This window comes from Ochlerotatus camptorhynchus, unplaced genomic scaffold (assembly GCF_037179485.1).
Source record: "Ochlerotatus camptorhynchus isolate MF236.1 unplaced genomic scaffold, CSIRO-AGI_Acam_v1.1 ptg000434l, whole genome shotgun sequence".
NCBI lineage: Eukaryota > Metazoa > Arthropoda > Insecta > Diptera > Culicidae > Ochlerotatus > Ochlerotatus camptorhynchus.
In genome coordinates this window covers 5,159,912-5,178,037 of record NW_027040920.1, presented here as the reverse complement: position 1 = coordinate 5,178,037, position 18,126 = coordinate 5,159,912, and the positions used below count along the sequence as shown (strand labels likewise).

At 42.1% G+C, this 18,126-nt stretch overlaps 1 protein-coding gene across 4 annotated transcripts in view; it reads right to left on the bottom strand.

Annotated features, from left to right (window-relative positions):
- Positions 1 to 18,126, bottom strand: part of jbug (filamin-type immunoglobulin domains fbug) — a 173,074-nt gene that overhangs the window by 88,778 nt on the left and 66,170 nt on the right. For 3 of the 4 annotated variants that reach the window (XM_065234543.1, XM_065234539.1, XM_065234540.1), the window contains exons 4-7: positions 17,641 to 18,125; positions 17,396 to 17,582; positions 13,196 to 14,717; positions 12,962 to 13,129 (exon numbers count right to left, since the gene is read on the bottom strand). In XM_065234543.1, the coding sequence (XP_065090615.1) occupies positions 12,962 to 13,129; positions 13,196 to 14,717; positions 17,396 to 17,582; positions 17,641 to 18,125 (2,362 nt within the window). Of the gene's footprint in view, positions 1 to 2,015; positions 2,889 to 12,961; positions 13,130 to 13,195; positions 14,718 to 17,395; positions 17,583 to 17,640; position 18,126 lie in introns of those variants that run through there. The other variant, XM_065234541.1, reaches the window with a different exon arrangement.

The window sequence follows — 18,126 nt, the reverse complement described above, 5'->3', positions numbered from 1 at the left end:
CAAATAATTTTGTTTTCTTTTATATACTTTTATAATCCTTGATTTTAGCCTTCTTATAAATTTTGGACAGTATGACAAACAGATTTTTTGCACTTTTTGTTCATACAGTACAATATTTTAGGAAGTATTTTAATGATCTAAGTAGCTTTAGCATCCATGGAAAAGGCTGTGAATAAAACACAACAATTTTAAATCGCTTTAGCCTAATTTGACATCAATTCTGTACATAATTTTTGCTAAAAATTGGAAAAATTAGAGATTTAGATTTTCGCTGAGAGCGACTTAATCAACTTGTTCACAACTACAACCTATCGAATGTCGATTGCTGATGCGGACTGGTAATTGTAAAGATCATCTTCAAAAGGATTTTAAGAGTTTTAAAACCTTGAAACAGTCAACAATATACTGTAACGATGCGTTTAAAAAACAGGAAAATGCACTGTCTGTAACCTCATAAGAGGAACTAAATTTAACGCGAAACCAGTCCCTTAAATAATATGTTATGATTTTTTCTTCTTTGTTATGTTGTAATGAGTTTCATTACACACATAATCACACAGTTTTTTTTATTTAAAAATATTTTTTTACCGATTTGCAAGGAACATTTAGTTTACAACTTATTTCAATAAAATCTTTATTAAACTCTAATATTTAGATCAACACTGATTTTTCAGGCATTTGAGATTTCTCTGATAATGATATATTCAACAGATTTCAAAGGTTATCTTTCCCTACTTGGCTAAGACAGTCTTATATGAGCTTTCGCCTGCTTTCAACTTTGGGTTCTCTGAAGCACTTCAACAATACTAATTGAGAGCTTTCTGTGCCAACCAATATATGAGTTCGTACATTGTATGGCAAGCAGAAAAATACTCTATGCCCAGGGTAGTCGAGAACATTCACAACCCGAAAGATTACCACTACCGGACCGGGAATAGCTGCCACCAACAATTTGTGATGTTAATATTAGGCCATGTGTCAGCCTTCGAAATCTAAATTATGAAATCCTGCTAAGACCTCTACGAATACGATTACGATTCTAGAATATAAATTTCCGTGCTCCGTATTTTAATAAAGGGGAAATGTATGTAATGTCGGCCTAAGTGTTCCTAATTTGAGCCCATACATAAATTCAGCAATCGACTAAATTTTCAATAAAAATCAAAAATATCCATTAGTATACACTTAAATTTTTTCGCCGAGATTCCAACAGCCGAGTAGTTCTGCAATTTATTTTCCTGAAATTCAGTAAAACAATTGCCGAGACTCAGCTAACAAATATCATTTTGCTGAGATATCAGCTAACAAAGAGATATTTTGAAGATATACATATCAGCAAAATTGAATGCCGAGGTAATCGGCTGTTGGATATTTTACCGAGCTAGATTAAGCGTGTATCCCAATGACGCGTTCATCTAGATAAAATTGATAAATAGCAGATTTTTAGCGATGGGCCCAATTTTAGATCCATAGGCCAACATTAGAGCCATTTCCTATACGTATCATTCTGAATCGCCATTATCCTGTAACGCATAGAAATTATTTATGAAGACATTTAATTGCCACATAGGGAAATAGTAAAAAGTGATGCAAGGGAAATTTAATAATATGTTTGTTATTTGAACAAGTGTTAATATCAGGAATGCATTGTTGAATTATTTAATTTCATGTCATAAAACTAGGTCAAAAGTAGAATCTTTTCCATTTTATTTGGTTTTGTAGATTTTGAAAACGATTTTTTTTTTTAAATAAATCCATTAATCAATACCTAATCATCTCACTAAAGTAAAAATAGAGGCTCAAACCACGAGTCCTCATTATCAACACGCAAAACAACTACCATACAAGCATCGTTTACCATGGGAAAGCGTTCATCATTTCCATGTGCGGTAAACGAACGCTAAAACTAACGACCCCGTCTAAAATTCGTTCCACCGTAGCGCCCACCAACCCACGGGCTGAATGTGTTAAACGATGTGGCTTCAATCTTTGGCAATCGCATCGGTAAAACTTACACTTAATTAAAAATCCTTTCTCCTAGGTGCCGATTCGCTATTCCGCTCCAACAGCTCCGATTCTGCTTCTGCCGCTGATGCTCGTGCTACCGGAGGCCGACTCTCGAACCGCGTTGAACCTGTCAATGCCCAATTTCTGAAAAGCCCCCCTTGTCGAACACTTGGCACACCACTCTCAATTAATACTCCTTCTATGTTTAGTTGACTAACTTCACTTGTCGAACCACTCTACTCACACGGGAGACTTTTTTTTCGGGCGGATTTCTTCGCTTAGATGCATGCAATTTACCATACGAGGCCATTCACCACCAAACCCAAACCAAGTAGACCTAAAACCGGGCTCGTTTCTACAGTGGAAGCAAACTTGTTGTTAGGAAACGGTCATTTATCAACACTATCACCAAAAGCAAAAGTAGGTTCAATCTCCAAAAGAAAGCCACCTAGCGAAGAAATTTCCCTAAAGTAGAATTTAAATGTGTCACGTCATCGGCGCGCAGTCGTCGTCAACTTTGTATCTTCTGTGAATATCTCCGCGACCGACAACAACACCAAGATGTGTGTTTTCAAGATGGCCACCAATACACAAACACAGACCCCGAGAGCCCAATTCGTTCCTGCTTCCCGCACCGAGACGACGTTGATTCACTCTCAAGGCAACACTACGATCCCAACCCACTGCGGATCTCCTCCGCGCCGCGTGTAGGAAAGGTATTTTCTCGATCCGGGCCGCCGACCGACACACGTACGATCACACTAATACCCATGTACGGGAGATTTCGAATCAGCAGCGAAAATATGCGGCAAGAAGAAAACGTATCAACTTCAAAGGTGAAAACTTCTTGTTGGTTTTCTTCGACTAGGTTTGCTGCGAATGATCACACGCACGATCCCTACACTCACTCTCATATACACTTTCTGTGACGGAGCTTTACGAGAAACGCATCCAAACCGTGCCACGACTAAACTGAGACTGATCGTGCGGGCTGAACGGATGTCGATCGTCGCTCAAGTTGGTGTGGGCTGCCTTGCTTGGGGGAGAGCCTTCTCTTTCGTTAAATCCAATCTTCTCCAGGTGAAGTAAGAAAGCGTTGAGCAAGGAAAGAGATCCGTTCTCTCTGTAGGCTTACTCTCAGCTGGGGTTTGTTGTTTATGCTGCACAGCGATTTAAATGAACGACGACGATGCGGTTCCAGGTAGACACAGACCGGTGTAGAGTGACGACAGGTGTGTGTGTGTGTGTAGGTGAAGAAGGTGGTCTACTCGCAGTAGGCTCAAAACAAAAACTTGAAGGCGGAATGAACTTCTCAAACCGTGCACTGGAATGAATGCGATCTGATGTGTGGGAGTGTGAATGGTTCCTTAAATAGTAATTTAGGAATTGTCATTCCGATGGTTAATTTGTCAATGTAAATGGTAAAGGTAGGTAATGTCGGCCCAAGTGTCCCTAATTTGGGCCCATACATACATTCAGCAATCGACTAAATTTTCAATAGCAACCAAAAATATCCATTAGTTACGTCCCAATAACGCGTTCATCTAAATAAAATTGATGAATAGCAGATTTTTAGCGATGGGCCCAATCTTAGATCCATAGGCCAACATTAGAGAGACATTTTCCCTATATGTTGTGGGATTCGTGGGGATTCATGCATAATACCTCAAACGGTTCAGGGCAAAATTGATGAATGCTTTAAACATATTTTGGATCTACGTTAGCAGTAAAACAAGAAGAAGGTATGTTTTAAATTCAGAAAAATATAATGTTTGTGATTGCAGAAAAATCATACAAGAACAATGGACCATGCATCCCAGAGCAAAAGATCCTTGGAAAATTGGCTTGTGCAATATCAGTATTCAACAAAATGAGATCAATACCCAATTTGAAACCATTTGAGCAAAGTGGAGTAATGGTTTCAAATTTTGCATCACTCTAGTGGACATTTGTCAACTTCCTCCCCTTCTAAACTGTACACGCGGTTTGAGAATAAATCTACAGTAGATTTTAACGAATTTTACATAATATAGAAACGATATAAACGAATGGATTAGTCTAACGCCCATCTAACAATTAAAGCTGCAGATTAGCTTTTATTGGCAAAAATTGGTTTAGACAGCTAAGTTTTTCCTGTATTAGCTAGTCTGCAGCTAAAATTGTTTGTTGGACAGATTGTCCTCAAAGTTTAAGAAATAATCCAAAGTAAACAGACATGTTAGATCAATCGAAAAGATGATTGAATAGTGATCGTGGCCACTTTGTATGATTTGACAGTAAGATCTCAAATGAAACAGATGGTGATGTGCTTTTTCGAAACATTTTTTTTTTACGTAGAACTACGTCTTTGTCCACTATACTGGGGTGCAAATCAAAAAAATATGACTGGTGACAAAGTGTTAGGTTTTGAACGCTTGTAACTTTGTCATTTATAAATGAACTTGAAATGCAAATACACCAATCGATAGGAAATTACTATACAAATCTGCTGAAATAAATACTTTTCCGAATTTCCGTTAAAAACTTTTGAAAAATTTACAAATGATATCACTGATTTCATGAAATAAACGTTTTCTTCAAACCAAGTCGTCATAATCGAGTACCACTTGGTTTCACATCGTTCTGTTTGAACCTGAAAAGATATAAAACAGCACTGCTGTCGATTTTCGGCTCGTAAGGCTAGACAGGACCAGCTCCTGCGAAGGAGGAGTGGCTATCGCATTGAGGACAAGTATTGGCTATCGACTGTTACCGAGTTTCCAGCTGAAGATGATCGAAGTGGTGGGTGTGGAAGTCGCCACTCCTGTCGCCTATTACCATCATTGTGGAATACTGTCCCAAACAAGTCACTATCAGGGACGGGTCAGCAGTGGACCTGTGGAGACACATCATCAGACTAACTCGACGGCGTGAGAAGTACATCATCACTGGCAACCTGAACGCCAAACACCAGACTTGGGGCAACAGTCGACGCAACCAAAACGGCATAATCCTGAACTTCCTGAACCTGCAATAGGCTAACTACACCATATTAGCGCCGGACTCTCCCACCTGGTTGAGCCGGTCTGGTGTACACTCCACCATCGACATCTTTGTCAGCAACATGGGAGACAACATCTCGCAACCTGTGACCCACCAGGAGCTTAGTTCAGACCACTATCCGGTGGTGGCCAATGTGGGCTCATCCGACAACCGATTCCAAGTTTCCCGACGCAACTACCATCGTGTCAGCTGGGATCAGTTCCAACACTGTGTCGACTGCCGGTGTCTGCGTTCCATCGAGGAGGCGATATCCCGGGCCAGGGAACAACACGTGCCAGTATCCAGACATGTGAGCAATACCCTGAACCGTGATAGAATTACCAAAAATCTCATTAGACTCCTTAACTCCATTCGAAGGCAATACCAGCGTTCTGGCACTGTAATTGCCTAACAAAAACCATCCAAGCCAGGATGGTGGACCTCATAAATCAGAACTTTGCCAACAGAATCCACTCTCTCCCAGATTGTGCAAAACCCTTTTGTAAACTAACCAAAATCCTTAAAAATAATCCGAGACCCATTCCACCACTGACCCCACTGGATAGTCCCGGCGACCCATTGGTTCAACTGATAACGATAGGTCAACATTTCGTCAGCCCTCAAGAAGCTGAGGTTGCCGAAAACGCAACCAACCTCCATCAGATTCTTAATATTTTTTCCGAGGAATCCGATATTACGGCTGACGAACTGTTGGCCTATATCAAATCATCTAAAAACATGAAGGCCCCAGGTTTCGACAAAATCCTGAATCTTTCGAGTTCCACGTTCTACAACCATCTGGCACTGGTTTTTAATCTGTGCCTTCGACTTGGTTACTTCCTCTCGTGTTGGAAGTCAGCTAAAGTCATACCCATCCAGAAACCTGTGAAATATCCGTCCTCTCCTTCAAGCTCAAGGTTATCAAAACTGTTCGAAAGAGCAGTCTATCACCGGCTCCTAACATGTGCCGAAGAAAACAACTTATTACTCGAGGAACAGTTTGGTTTTCGGAAAGATCGAAAGACCGTCCTCCAGCTGACTCGAGTAACTAACATGCTCAGGTGGAACAAGTCTGTTTCGAAAACATCTGCCATGGCGTTGTTTGAAAAAGCGTTCGACAATGTCTGGCATGATGGCCTGGTGTTCAAATTGCAGCAGTACGGTCTTCCAATCTTCCTAGTGAAGATAATAAACAACTATCTATCAGACAGGTCGTTCCGAGTCTCTCTGAATGGCATCACATCGGATGCTTTCAACATCGGTGCCGAGGTTCCACAAGGAAGCATCCTTGGCCCCATTCTATTCAACCTGTTCATCTCCAATATGCCGGCTCTCCCTGATGGTGGATCGTTGTCTCTGTTTGCAGATGACACATCCATCGTCTAAAAGGGTAGGGTCATCGGAGCTCTGACTGCCAAACTTCAGAGAGGCTTGGACGTCCTGTCTGAATATTTCAATAGCTGGAAGATCCGCATTAACGTAGCAAAGACCCAGGTCATCATCATTCCGCACTCTAAATCTTCCAGACTTATTCCGTTTTAGTATAATAAGATCTGCCTGAAGGTCACAGTGGTGGAATGGTCGAAAGAGGTAGTCTACCTCGGCTTAACACTAGACAGCAAGCTGATTTTCAGGGAGCACGTTGAAAAAACTAAAACCAAGTGTAACATCCACTCATCAACAGTATCCACTCATCAACAGAAGGTCTACCCTGGCCCTGAAAAATAAGATTGCTGTCTACAAACAAATCATCCTTCCCGTAATCAAGTACGGTATGCCAATCTGGGAGAGTTGTGCCAAATGCCATCACCTCAAACTCCAAAGGATCCAGAACAAGATCCTTAGGATGATCCTCAAGAGTCCCCCGCGGACTCGAAATTCTGAGATCCACCTCCTGGTTGGAATTCAGACATTAGAAGAACGGAGAAGTTTTATCCTGGGAAGGTTCAGAGACACATGTCTGAGATCATCTCATCAGAACATACGTGATCTAGCACGTTAGGCTAAGTTATACTCGTAGTTAGGTAGGTTATCACTTTTTTCAATTCCAACTTAAGGGGTATTCTGTAGACTAGTAGAAAAACGTGAATACGTAAATTAGAATAACAAATTAAACAAAGATTAAGAGCCTGATAAGCTTATCAATTAACGTATTTTTGGCAATTGTTTTATCCCACAACATGCATTGCGTATTTGTGGACTATACTGGGGTGCTACTCCAAAATATATAACGGCTTGTTAGGACCCCACATTTGAATTTTCATAATATATTACATTCCAGGAAAAACTTGAACCAACATTGAACCATAACCGAAACAATGAAATACTAGAAAAATTTAAGATAAAGTATAATAGTCAAAAATGTATGACATACATCAATTTTGCGTAGTTCTACTTCATACTGCGGTCATGTATAGGACACAACCCTTTTTTTCCTTTAGTTTGTTTTCCATCGATCTTGTTTTCCGTGCTGAGCACCAATGCTACCGACTCAAGGGAAGCAGCTCCCACATCTGGACCCTACCTATCAACCCATCAACTCATGACCCGGGGACCAACGGCTTTATTTCCCTTCCGAAGGAAGGCGTGATCAGATATGTTATACCTCAGAACATGAGGGCGGTGCCGACTGAGATTGAACCCAGGCTTGCTGCGGTGAGAGGTAATCACGCTTACCACTACACCATCGGTGCCGCTTTTTTGAAACATTATACTCCATTATGTTGAAGAAAACAGATCACGCTTGTGAAATCGATAGTCACACTCTTTAATGTGGAGGATTACCATCAGTTGTTTGTATGGAGAATAAAATAAAAGCGTTAACTTACATTTCACAAGTATAATTCGAGGGATTCTGCCGCAAAAGAAAATGGCAATTGCTTGATCTCCCTTCTGATGAATTTTATTTGAGCAATCAATTTGATATGCTCACGGATGATGAGAATGATCCATCATCCAGGCAACATTCTGTTAAAAATTCCCGGCTTAATGCTAAGAAGGAAAAGTCCTATTGTGATAACCCCTTCCGATTTCCATGCTCTTTGCGATAAATTCAAGTGTTCACTTCAAATTGGCCGTCGGGGTGAATACTGTGTATTGGCTGAAACCGGATTCAAACGTCTTCTCTAGTATCTTACTGAGAAGCAACCCAAATTTTTCCTTCCGATACGAAAACCGAACGTCTGTTCAAGGTTGTCTTGAATGGTCTGCCCAGTGGTGAATCCCTGAATCAGATCAAAGATGAATCGACTAGATTACTTGGAGTTGAGCCAGTCCAAGTAACCAAATTGAAAAGGAAACCTCGTCCCGGCGATTCGTGCAACGGAATTCTTAATGATTTGTATTTTGTTCACTTCAAGTGTGGTGAACTGAACAACCTTATAACAAGGCCTTATAAAAAGCTAGTTTTATGCTGACGCCGGAATAGACTGGCTGAAACTCAGGGCCTGGGGTGCAGTAATCGTTAAGACGAAAATACATAACAAACTTCACAATACAAAAATAGTCCATATTTATTTGACAATATTTACAATTGTTTTATTATTACACCCATTTTGATCTGTGGATAAGGGGTGCCAACGAGACGAGCGAGCGCGTGCGGTCTACACAGAATCCGTCTGTGCATAGGATGGACCGTTTGGTTCGGCGATCAACCATCAAACTGTTCTATTGCTGCTGCTGTTGCTGTTGCGGTGGAAGTGGGGTAAGCATGAGAGAGGTAGGTACATCTATTTTCAGGCTATAAAAAGGACAGTACGTTCTACCCTGTATTTGATTATACTGCCGGTTTGATCTGCTTGTGAGAAGCGTGGAAATGTCCCAGACGATGAAACTATTGTTTCTCATCATATGGACGTAGTTCTCGCGTAACATTTGAAAAGGGCCTATCCTCGTTGTTCGATTCTCTTCATCGACTTTCTCTTTGGTTTACCACGGCTACATACACGAGTTTCTCGCTAGGCTTGCAGCACAGTTTGACAGAAGATGATGTTAGCTTGCGCCTGAATCAACACACTCAATGGAAAATTCATTTGCAGTTGGGTTATTCAAAATCGATGAAGAGAATCGATCAACAATGATAGGCCCTTTTCTCGTGTTGCGCGAGAATTCAGCTGTGTACTGCATATAGCCGACTTGGAAAGTGAGAATCTTTTCTGCACTATGGGCACGGGAGGTGACCATGAGGGTTAAAATACTATTAACCAAATGCGGTTCACGTTCGGCGTGAACATACTCCCCGCCTTGAATCACTTTAGGATGCAACATAGTAGCTCTCCTTCTTCTTAATCGTGAGTGGATTTCAAAGGTTTGATACGGTCCGGATTATGTTCAGAGTGATGATGTCCTGACGGACGATAGGGTACACGCAGAGTACTGTTTCGGTGCGGTTTCCTCACCGGAGTGGTGTCCCGTCGGTGGCTTGTCGATTCTACGATGACATGTGTCTTGTGGTACATTCCATGGCGGTTTGTACGCAAAGGTGAATTCTGCACGTTGGTGTGTCGAGGAACAGAATTCCGAGATGGAAGATTGGCTGTAGTATTATCCTGTGGTGCAACCAGATTGTGAATTGCACACAAATCTCCCAGCTCAACCACGCGGAGTGCGTTGCGGGAAGAATCCGACGGAGGATAGTTGCCGTTAGGGTGTGCGAATCTGCAACTCTATGGTACAGCTGTCATAGCCAGATGCAATGATAAATGTCCTCAAGCCAGTTGGTGATGTGTGACGAGAGGCAAACTGCGCGAGGGATTGATGATTCCGATGTAGGTAGTGGCAATGTTTTCGTACGATGGGTTAGTAGCGAGGTTTCTTCAGGATCTTCTCTTGGACGTTTTTGTCATTGTATGTTCTGAGTTGTAGCAGAGTGCGTCTGCAGGGAATTCACAACGCAACGAGGGGTGTTGGTTGGTTCCTCTGCGGTTACCGTGAGAGACGGCTTTACGGAAGCGATGGATGGTGGTTACGCTTGCTCACCTGATTCTGCGGTGGAAAACGTCTTCGCCGAGATCACCGCTTGCTGAAGTCTTCCGTAGCGTGAAGAAGAGTCAGTCCAACGGTAACATTTTCGCGTTCGGAAGGCAAACTCCATTGTCAAAGTGAGCTCATAGAACGGCTACCGATGGCGTGCGCAAACTGCGACCGGGCTCCTTTGTACTCTAGGAAATTGAACGCCAGATCCTAGTGTCTATCCGGCTCGAAGGACCAGAATAACATAACGATAATAAAAGAATGAAGTGTGAACACTAAGGGAAGACTGGAGCAAATTTCCAAATACCTCACCCACTGCCGTAAATGCCATGGATTGGGGCAGGAACAAACAATTGCTACATGCCAGCTAAATGCATGAATTGTGGTGATTCCTCTCACGCCTCGGGAATGTAAGACTCGCAGAGCGATCCTTTAATCTCGTTCTAGGCGACAAATAGGAAACGCTCCCCGTTCCCGACCAGGTACTTATTTCTCTGCTGTTCACAGCGGTCAGCGAGGAACAAATTCTACATTCGTATCCGTAGGTACAAACAACTCACAAGCTTCAAATTCTTCATCCATACTTGCTGCTATCAATGTTCAGCAAGTAAATAGTGCTGCTTTTTGCAGCTGGTAGAAATCTAGATCAAAATTCTAGCCAACAATTCCAACCGAAATTTTGAATCGACATGATTACTGATATGCTGAAAACTAACTCCATGTTTGATGTTATTCAAACTGGAGTTAAATTCGCTAATAGTCACTTTGATATTCAGAAATCGATTTTAAATCATTAAATATTTTGCATTGGAATGCTCGATGTCTTAAAGATAATGAAGACGAGATCTTTTTGAGAGTTCATAACGTGCATAGGGTAGATAGGGGCAATATGGTCTACCTAAGAAAAACACATCATAACACATGAAAAACATTCATTGGGAGTTTCTGTTGAAACAAAATTTGGACAACCTACGTTTATAGCTGCCTATTTGTCATACAAAAAAATATTTTTTTCAAGGGTGACCTCCAGAAACTTACTCATCCATTGGTCTAAATTCTTCATTAATGATGATTTTAATACAAAACACCGCTCATGGAATGATGCTCAAGGCAATTCCAATGGTAAAATTCTGTTTGATGATTGTTCTGCAGGTTTTTTTGTTCGGGACCTAACACCACTGCGACCAGTAATGTGATCTATTGTAGTATATCCCGTGTCCTTAGTTTAGTGCATGTCGTATTACTTCATCACTATAGAGAAATGATGAAGTATTCGATTTTTTACAGTTGTCATTCTTGCCTTCATCGCAGGGATCCGACTCTAGTTGAAAGGTCTCGCTATGTATACCCTTTGGAGTGTTGAAACACCCTCCAAAGACGTGCCTTGGATTCCTTAGCAACAAAGTTAAGGAATGACACCGATAATGATCATGCATCAGAATCCTAGTCTTACCCACTTCAAACTAGAGAACAACGAATAGAAGATTAGGAAACACATAGATGAAGACTAACTAACTCATTTTTTCCTTGTTTCAAAATCATCCTCGGTGGAAAAAGCCGAGTCTTGTCACTATCAATAATGCATAACAGGTAACAAGGACTAAGATGTGTTTCTTTCATTACTGACAAATCATGTTCTCCTAGTTTGAAGTAGTCAGGACTAGGAATCGGTTATAGATCTTACATCCCGTAACGTACCACGAAAAGGTGATCTACCCACGTTACGGTACAGACTTAAAAAGCTCTCAAATAACAACTGTTGAAGCGTATCTAGAGCAGTAGTTGAGGGCCACCGTAAAGTCTCAGTAGGGGCGTAATACAGCCAAAGACGAAAAAATTATGTGTTAATCTTAACTGCCTCAGCCTTGAACAAAATAGGTTTATGTTAAGAAGGAATAAGTATACTCGTCAAGCAAAAGGAATTTCTTTTAAAGTTTCTTTGTTTGATTTTTTGTTTATATGATGAGTATAATATAAAACACACTTGATAGTATTGTTTTTAAATCAAGCTTACAACGATGGGTATCATTAAATATAAAAAAAAAATCCATGCAAAGCGAAGCGAATTAGTTTCTAATCCCCCTTATCTAATTTTTATGATAAGCAAATATGCATCACCCTTCTCTCTTTTGCAGTGATTTTTTACTATCGTAGTATTTTATACTCTTATATACATTTACAAATTATTTCAATATACATCATTTTAAAAGGATCTTAATTAACACACATCCTAAAATGTGTAAATTCAGTAAAATTAAGATTTGTAATCATAAATAAATCAAAAAACGCATGTGAAAAATGCAATTCATCATCAACTTCTAAAATTGAATTACATTTCCCACGTAGAAAGCACTTCTGTTCCCAGAAACACCAATACAGTCAACCAACTCAAGTCGGAGCATTGCAATTTTCCCTCGTCACATGCACTAGCCAAAAACTAAATAAACAATTTCGACCAAGCACGTAATCTGTTTCTAACTTGCATCTATCCAGTCCAGATAGTCGCAAATAGACCGGGACACATTCCGTAACATGAATTCTCAAAACGACCGAATGAACAATCCATTCAAATCGCAACGAATGAACAACACATGGTCTTAAATCTCTCCGAATAAGTTTGTTTTTCGATCTTTGTTTTGATCAACATCCGCAAAGCGCACATACACAAATGTGTGCCACCTGCAGAGACGGGAAGAGATTTGTCTTACCAAGCGATGAACTCGACGCTCTGGAATGCTGCAGACCAACCAGACGACGAAGCAAAAACAGGGCAGAGGAGGGAGGGGTAGTTAAAAATTAACCCCAAATTTTCGGCATGCTTCCGTGGACGGCGAAGCTGAGCAATTATCCGTTGCTCATTTTCGGACAGTGAATTCAACTTCCCTTCGGCAGTGCTTTACTGATCCAATCAGTTCGGATATAGGTCATTGATTAAAGCTCAACTGCAATCGCAATCTCTTACCTGGTACGGTTTCCTCGTTGAACGTAATCTGCACCGTGTGGACACCGGACTCGTGCGGGGTAAAACTGGCGACAAAACGCTGATTACCCAGAGCACGCACCGCCGACGTCACGCGACCGCCGTTGACCAAAATTTCCAGATTTCCGGATCCGGCTTGGGAACCGTCAACTAAAATGGGAAAATGATTTGTTGTCATCAAAATGGAAGATTTTATTGAACAGAATTCCAGCTTACTCTCAAACTCAACCGGTCGTCCCAGAACTCCATCGGGAATATCCTGAACTCGGATCGCCCTAGCACCAGTGACGTCACGTCCAATCGGTTCAAACCCACTGTTCAAGGTCGTATATTTTTCGTACCGTTCGCTCGACTCCGTCTTATAATTCTTCAGATAACCTCCCGGGCGGTACAAACCCTCGTCTTCGATCAGTTTCCTATCGCTTCGGTAGTTGTTCTCCCCCAGCGAGAACTTGTTGAAGTGCGTGTTCTTCTCCGTCTGGGAATCAACCGTTCGGTCAAACGTCAAATCCGTGTTCAGCTGCTTCTCGGTTAAATTAGCCAGCGATTCAAGAGAATTCTGTGAAAACATGTGCTTCGTCTTGCTGATAACGTCGCGGCTATCCCGACGGGAAGGGCCATTATTAGAAGTTACTTTGATGTTCGAAGAATAGTCAACCACCGACGGGGAGGATGTTTTGTACATTTCAATCGTGGGACTGTCCCGTGCAACATCCCGAGTGATGGTACTCTTGAACTTCGACTCCCGTTCGGTAAACTTGTACGATTCGTTTTTCTCGTGCATATTGATCGGACTCGAAATACGGGCCTCGACCGGTGACGGGACGTAACGAGTTGTGGATGTGTAGAACTTGGGACTAGCAGTAGCATTCCGGGATTCGTAGATGGTTGAGGATACGGTTTGAGGACTCTTCAAGCCCGGGCTGGCACGGAGCAGACTGGGACTCTCCGAGTCACGATGCTGACGAATCGTCTTCGTAACATGGTTTTCCGTACGGACCGTCTTGACGTAGTTGAAGCCATCCTCTTTCGGTGGAGTTTTGAAATCGCTTGCCAGCGCCTCCGTACTCTTTCTGAAGCCATAATCGTTGTCGGATGATAAATTCTTGTACTCAGTTTTGAAACTACTGCTGTTGAGGACATCCTTTGGAGATGGGCTTTCCCTCAACGGGGAAGTCAATCGGCTGCTGTAGATTTCCTTGACAGCCGGAACTGTTTGCGGAGAGTAGATGTCCCGTTTGAGTTCGCTTTTCCGGTTCAAGGATGAACTGTGGAAGTGGTACGACGGGCTCTCCGATCTCATCCGACTGTCGTGCTGCGGGCTGCTTCTGGTCTTCCCGGATCGGCCCTTGCTTCCGACTCGCATAATATACGGCGATCCCTTGACATCGTACCCATTGAAGTAGATGTACACCCGATGTTTCCCGTTCTGTCTCGGCATAAACGTCACCTGGTACTTGTTCTCCTGCAGCTTCTCCACCGAGCAGACCAGCGAGCGCTTCTCGTGCACGATATCCACGTGCAGCTCTCCACTGACTCCGACCCCACGGGCGTCCACTTCGAACGAGTGAGCCCGCAGCGGCATGGCACCGTCCAGTCCGTGCACCGAGACACCACTGGGGTCGAATACCGAGCAGGTAAACGGACCGCCCTGGATGTGCCGTCCCTGGTACGTTATGGCAATCTCCCAAACGCCGGCCTCGTCCGGCTTGAATATGGCACTGTGTCCGTGGTCGATCTGGGGATAAATAAGGAAATTTCTGTATTAGTTCTTCCTTTAGAATATTTTGTAAGGTTTGAGCTATTATGAACCCCCCATCCCTACCTTTGCATCGACAGTTGCTAATACAACTAGCTAAGGCCCACACCCCCTAAACATTTTTCGTAGTTTATTAACAGTCCCCTAAAGGGTTTTTCAACGTGTCCCAAAATCTTGGAAAGGTATAGTACAGTCTTAGAATGATTTCTCGAAAAATTTCCTTGGTGTCTCAATTTCTTTCAAGTCCAAGATTTCTAAAATAAGTTGAAAGTTCAAGCAATCACTGTCCAAAATTTAACCAAATAACCCTTTTTCAATAGGCTTTTGGTCTAATAACCCATTTGGACTAATGTCGATCGAAGTAATATTTATCTTGTTTTGTGTGTGTTTTTTTTTAAGATTCTGAAGGTTCATCACATTGTTAAACTTAAGACATTGTAAAACCATCAAGTTTATAGGACTTGGAAAAGCTAGATTAATGATGGAACTTGGAATTTTTTTTAGATCGCCGACTTTATTCTACTAATGCAGCAGAGTGCAACCCTGCTAAGGCGTTTGTAGTCGTAGCAAATATTTAAAAATTAGCTTCTTCTATAGAACTGTCGTCCCGTTTTTGACACCACGAAATGGCTTCATAGCATGAGCATGAGCATGATTGACCGCCCATGGTTGCTACTCTGTTATTGCCATCCCAGCTGTAATTACACAGAGAACCAATAGACGATGCTTGGGACTAGCAATCATCCTCAATGTGAAAAACTGGTGATCTCAAACTAGGCAATACCAGCGCCGGCTGCGCCCGAACACAGGTCAAGAAAGGAAGGGGTAGGAATGTGTTGACGTGACACTCGCTTTAATGGAAGCCGAGAACACCTCTGCACTTCCACGAGGAATCACTGGGATGTTGGGTAAGCGGGTTTGGTTTGCAGCAGGGTTCGTTTTGGTAAATGATAAGCTGAATTGATGTCCTAAAGTTCATATAACGCGAAGGAACTTAGGATTGAACCCACGGTCTTCTGCTTGGTAAGCAAAAACGTTTGCCCCTAGGCAGACGAGCTCCTTTTTAAGCATCGAGTTGCTGTTATTACCATGTAGTTACATTATCAAATATAACGATTGACGAATCTTGAATGTGGATGGGCCTAAGATTAGACTCATGATGTTCTGCTCAGTAAGCAAAAACGGTTGCTTCAAGGCCACCGAGTCTCTCATATCACATCATAATGTTACTCAAGTTGTTGTAACCATTCAAACCCGGCACCGACGACAACGACAAGTTTCGCAAAATACACGATACAAAAGCGATTTTACTATAAATCTCTTTAATATGAAAAGGTCTGGGGCCGCGTTTTTCTGCTGAAACCGACGATCTTTCAAATCCGGAAACTAAAAGCCACGAAAAAGTATTTAGGCCTTTAATAAATTCCACTTTCACGCGACGTTCAATGTATCGATTTGCTTTTTAAGCATTGTTCAGGGAAAGTGATGCGATCTTTTAAAGCATGGTTTAAGCAAACGACGTGACCCTATCAAATAAGTAATGTAAAAGGGCATGGGTTCTAACCCATGATCTTTTGCTCAGTAAGCAAAAGCGGTTGCTCTAAAATCACCGTGCCATTTACATCACACCACGACTGATAAAATATCAAACCCGGGTAAAAATCTATTCAAATATAACGACGCCCCCGAAAGCAGTTAACAATGTTTTTCAAACCGGATCAACCATACGTCAAATTTTAATTTACTTATTATTTTTTTCCGTGCCGTTACGACTGAGTTCTAACTGATACGATTTTCTACAATAGTGGTTTGGGATAGATCATAATATCATTTCCCAGCAAGACTCAAACATGTGTTAAACCTGGGTCGAGCAAAAGTTATATTTTACCGAAAATAATGCCTTTTTACTTCATACCTACAGTTTTCTCGCTCCTTCAAAATCGATATCGTACATCATATAATACAATAAAACATTGTTAATAAAACTTAAAAAATAAAACCTTAATACAATTGAAGTGTGGCACATGGATGATACGCGACTGAAAAATTTCCAAAAAAATTAAACTAGCACACACCTATTACGCATCAAATCTAATCAACCGAGAGGCAAACCTGCTTGTTCGTGACTATCTTGATACCGCGGAACGGCTTCAGAGAGCAGTTCCACGTCAAATGGCAGACTTTTGGCAGAGTTTTGACAAAGAACAATGGACGAAAAGTTGAATTGACCAAAGGCCAAACGAAAGTAAAGTATCAAATAGACGGAATCTCAAAACGTCACGAGAAGCCCACAAGGCGGTCAAAATGAGGAAAAAGATGAAAGTTCGAATGATCCAAAGGTCGTATGAAGCTTATGGAAAGAAAAAATTGCATACAGTCTAATAAAATAAATAGATTTTGAAGTAAGATTCCATATGATTCAATAACTTCTGGATAACTAAATATAACTGCAAACAGTAGTGAACATGTATTTAAAACCCCAGATTAATCTACCAATCACGCCTTTTTCAAATGCAATATTAACAGGAAAAGCAGGCAACATTTCACATTTTTAATATAATTCGTCTGTTTGGGGTAAAAACCAATTGGGTTCTATGGAACTTAGTCATTTTGAGACACATGAGCAATGTTCTGATACAGAAAATATTTCCATTTACCTTCTTCAGCGGACACTTCAAGGGTCTTCCGGACGGGCTGTACGCCGTCACCAGAATATCCTCAGTCTTCGGAGCACCGGTAGCATTGACAAGCACCTCCACCAAGCTGCCCAGGGCACACGGTGCCATTCCAGGAGGGGCAACCGTCACCAGCCGAGGCAGCACCCGGAAGAAGTGGCCACCCAGTCTGCAATTGGAAACAGTTTTACTCACCAAACCATCCAACCCCCAACCTTGCTACTCACTGATTATCGTCAACCTCCAGCACAATTTCATGCATCCCATACTTATCCGGAACATAAGTACCCTCTCCCCTGGAATTTAGCTTCACCGGGTGCAACATGTTACTGTTCGGGGTGCTTACGAACGCCTTCACCTTGCTCATCTCGATTTCCCTCGATAGAACCTCAACGCGCAGCCGCGTCGGTTCACCAATCCTTCCGGAAGTGCTTTCCAGGTGGACCGCAAACATGTCCGCCAACGGTGGCCTGGGAGTAACCCATCGCAACCAGGTGGCATAGGCCATAATGCCCAGATGTTCCTCATCGGCCGTTGCCATATCCTTGGCGGCCAGAACCGGTTTCACTCCCAACTTCAGACCACCCTCGATAACCTTGTTCTGGTTGCTCTCCCACAGTATTGGGTCCGAGCTTAGTTTACTCGGATCCGGTACAGGACCGCCCAGATCTTTGATGATCTCGCAGAATACCTTTCCGTCGTTGAAGTCCGTC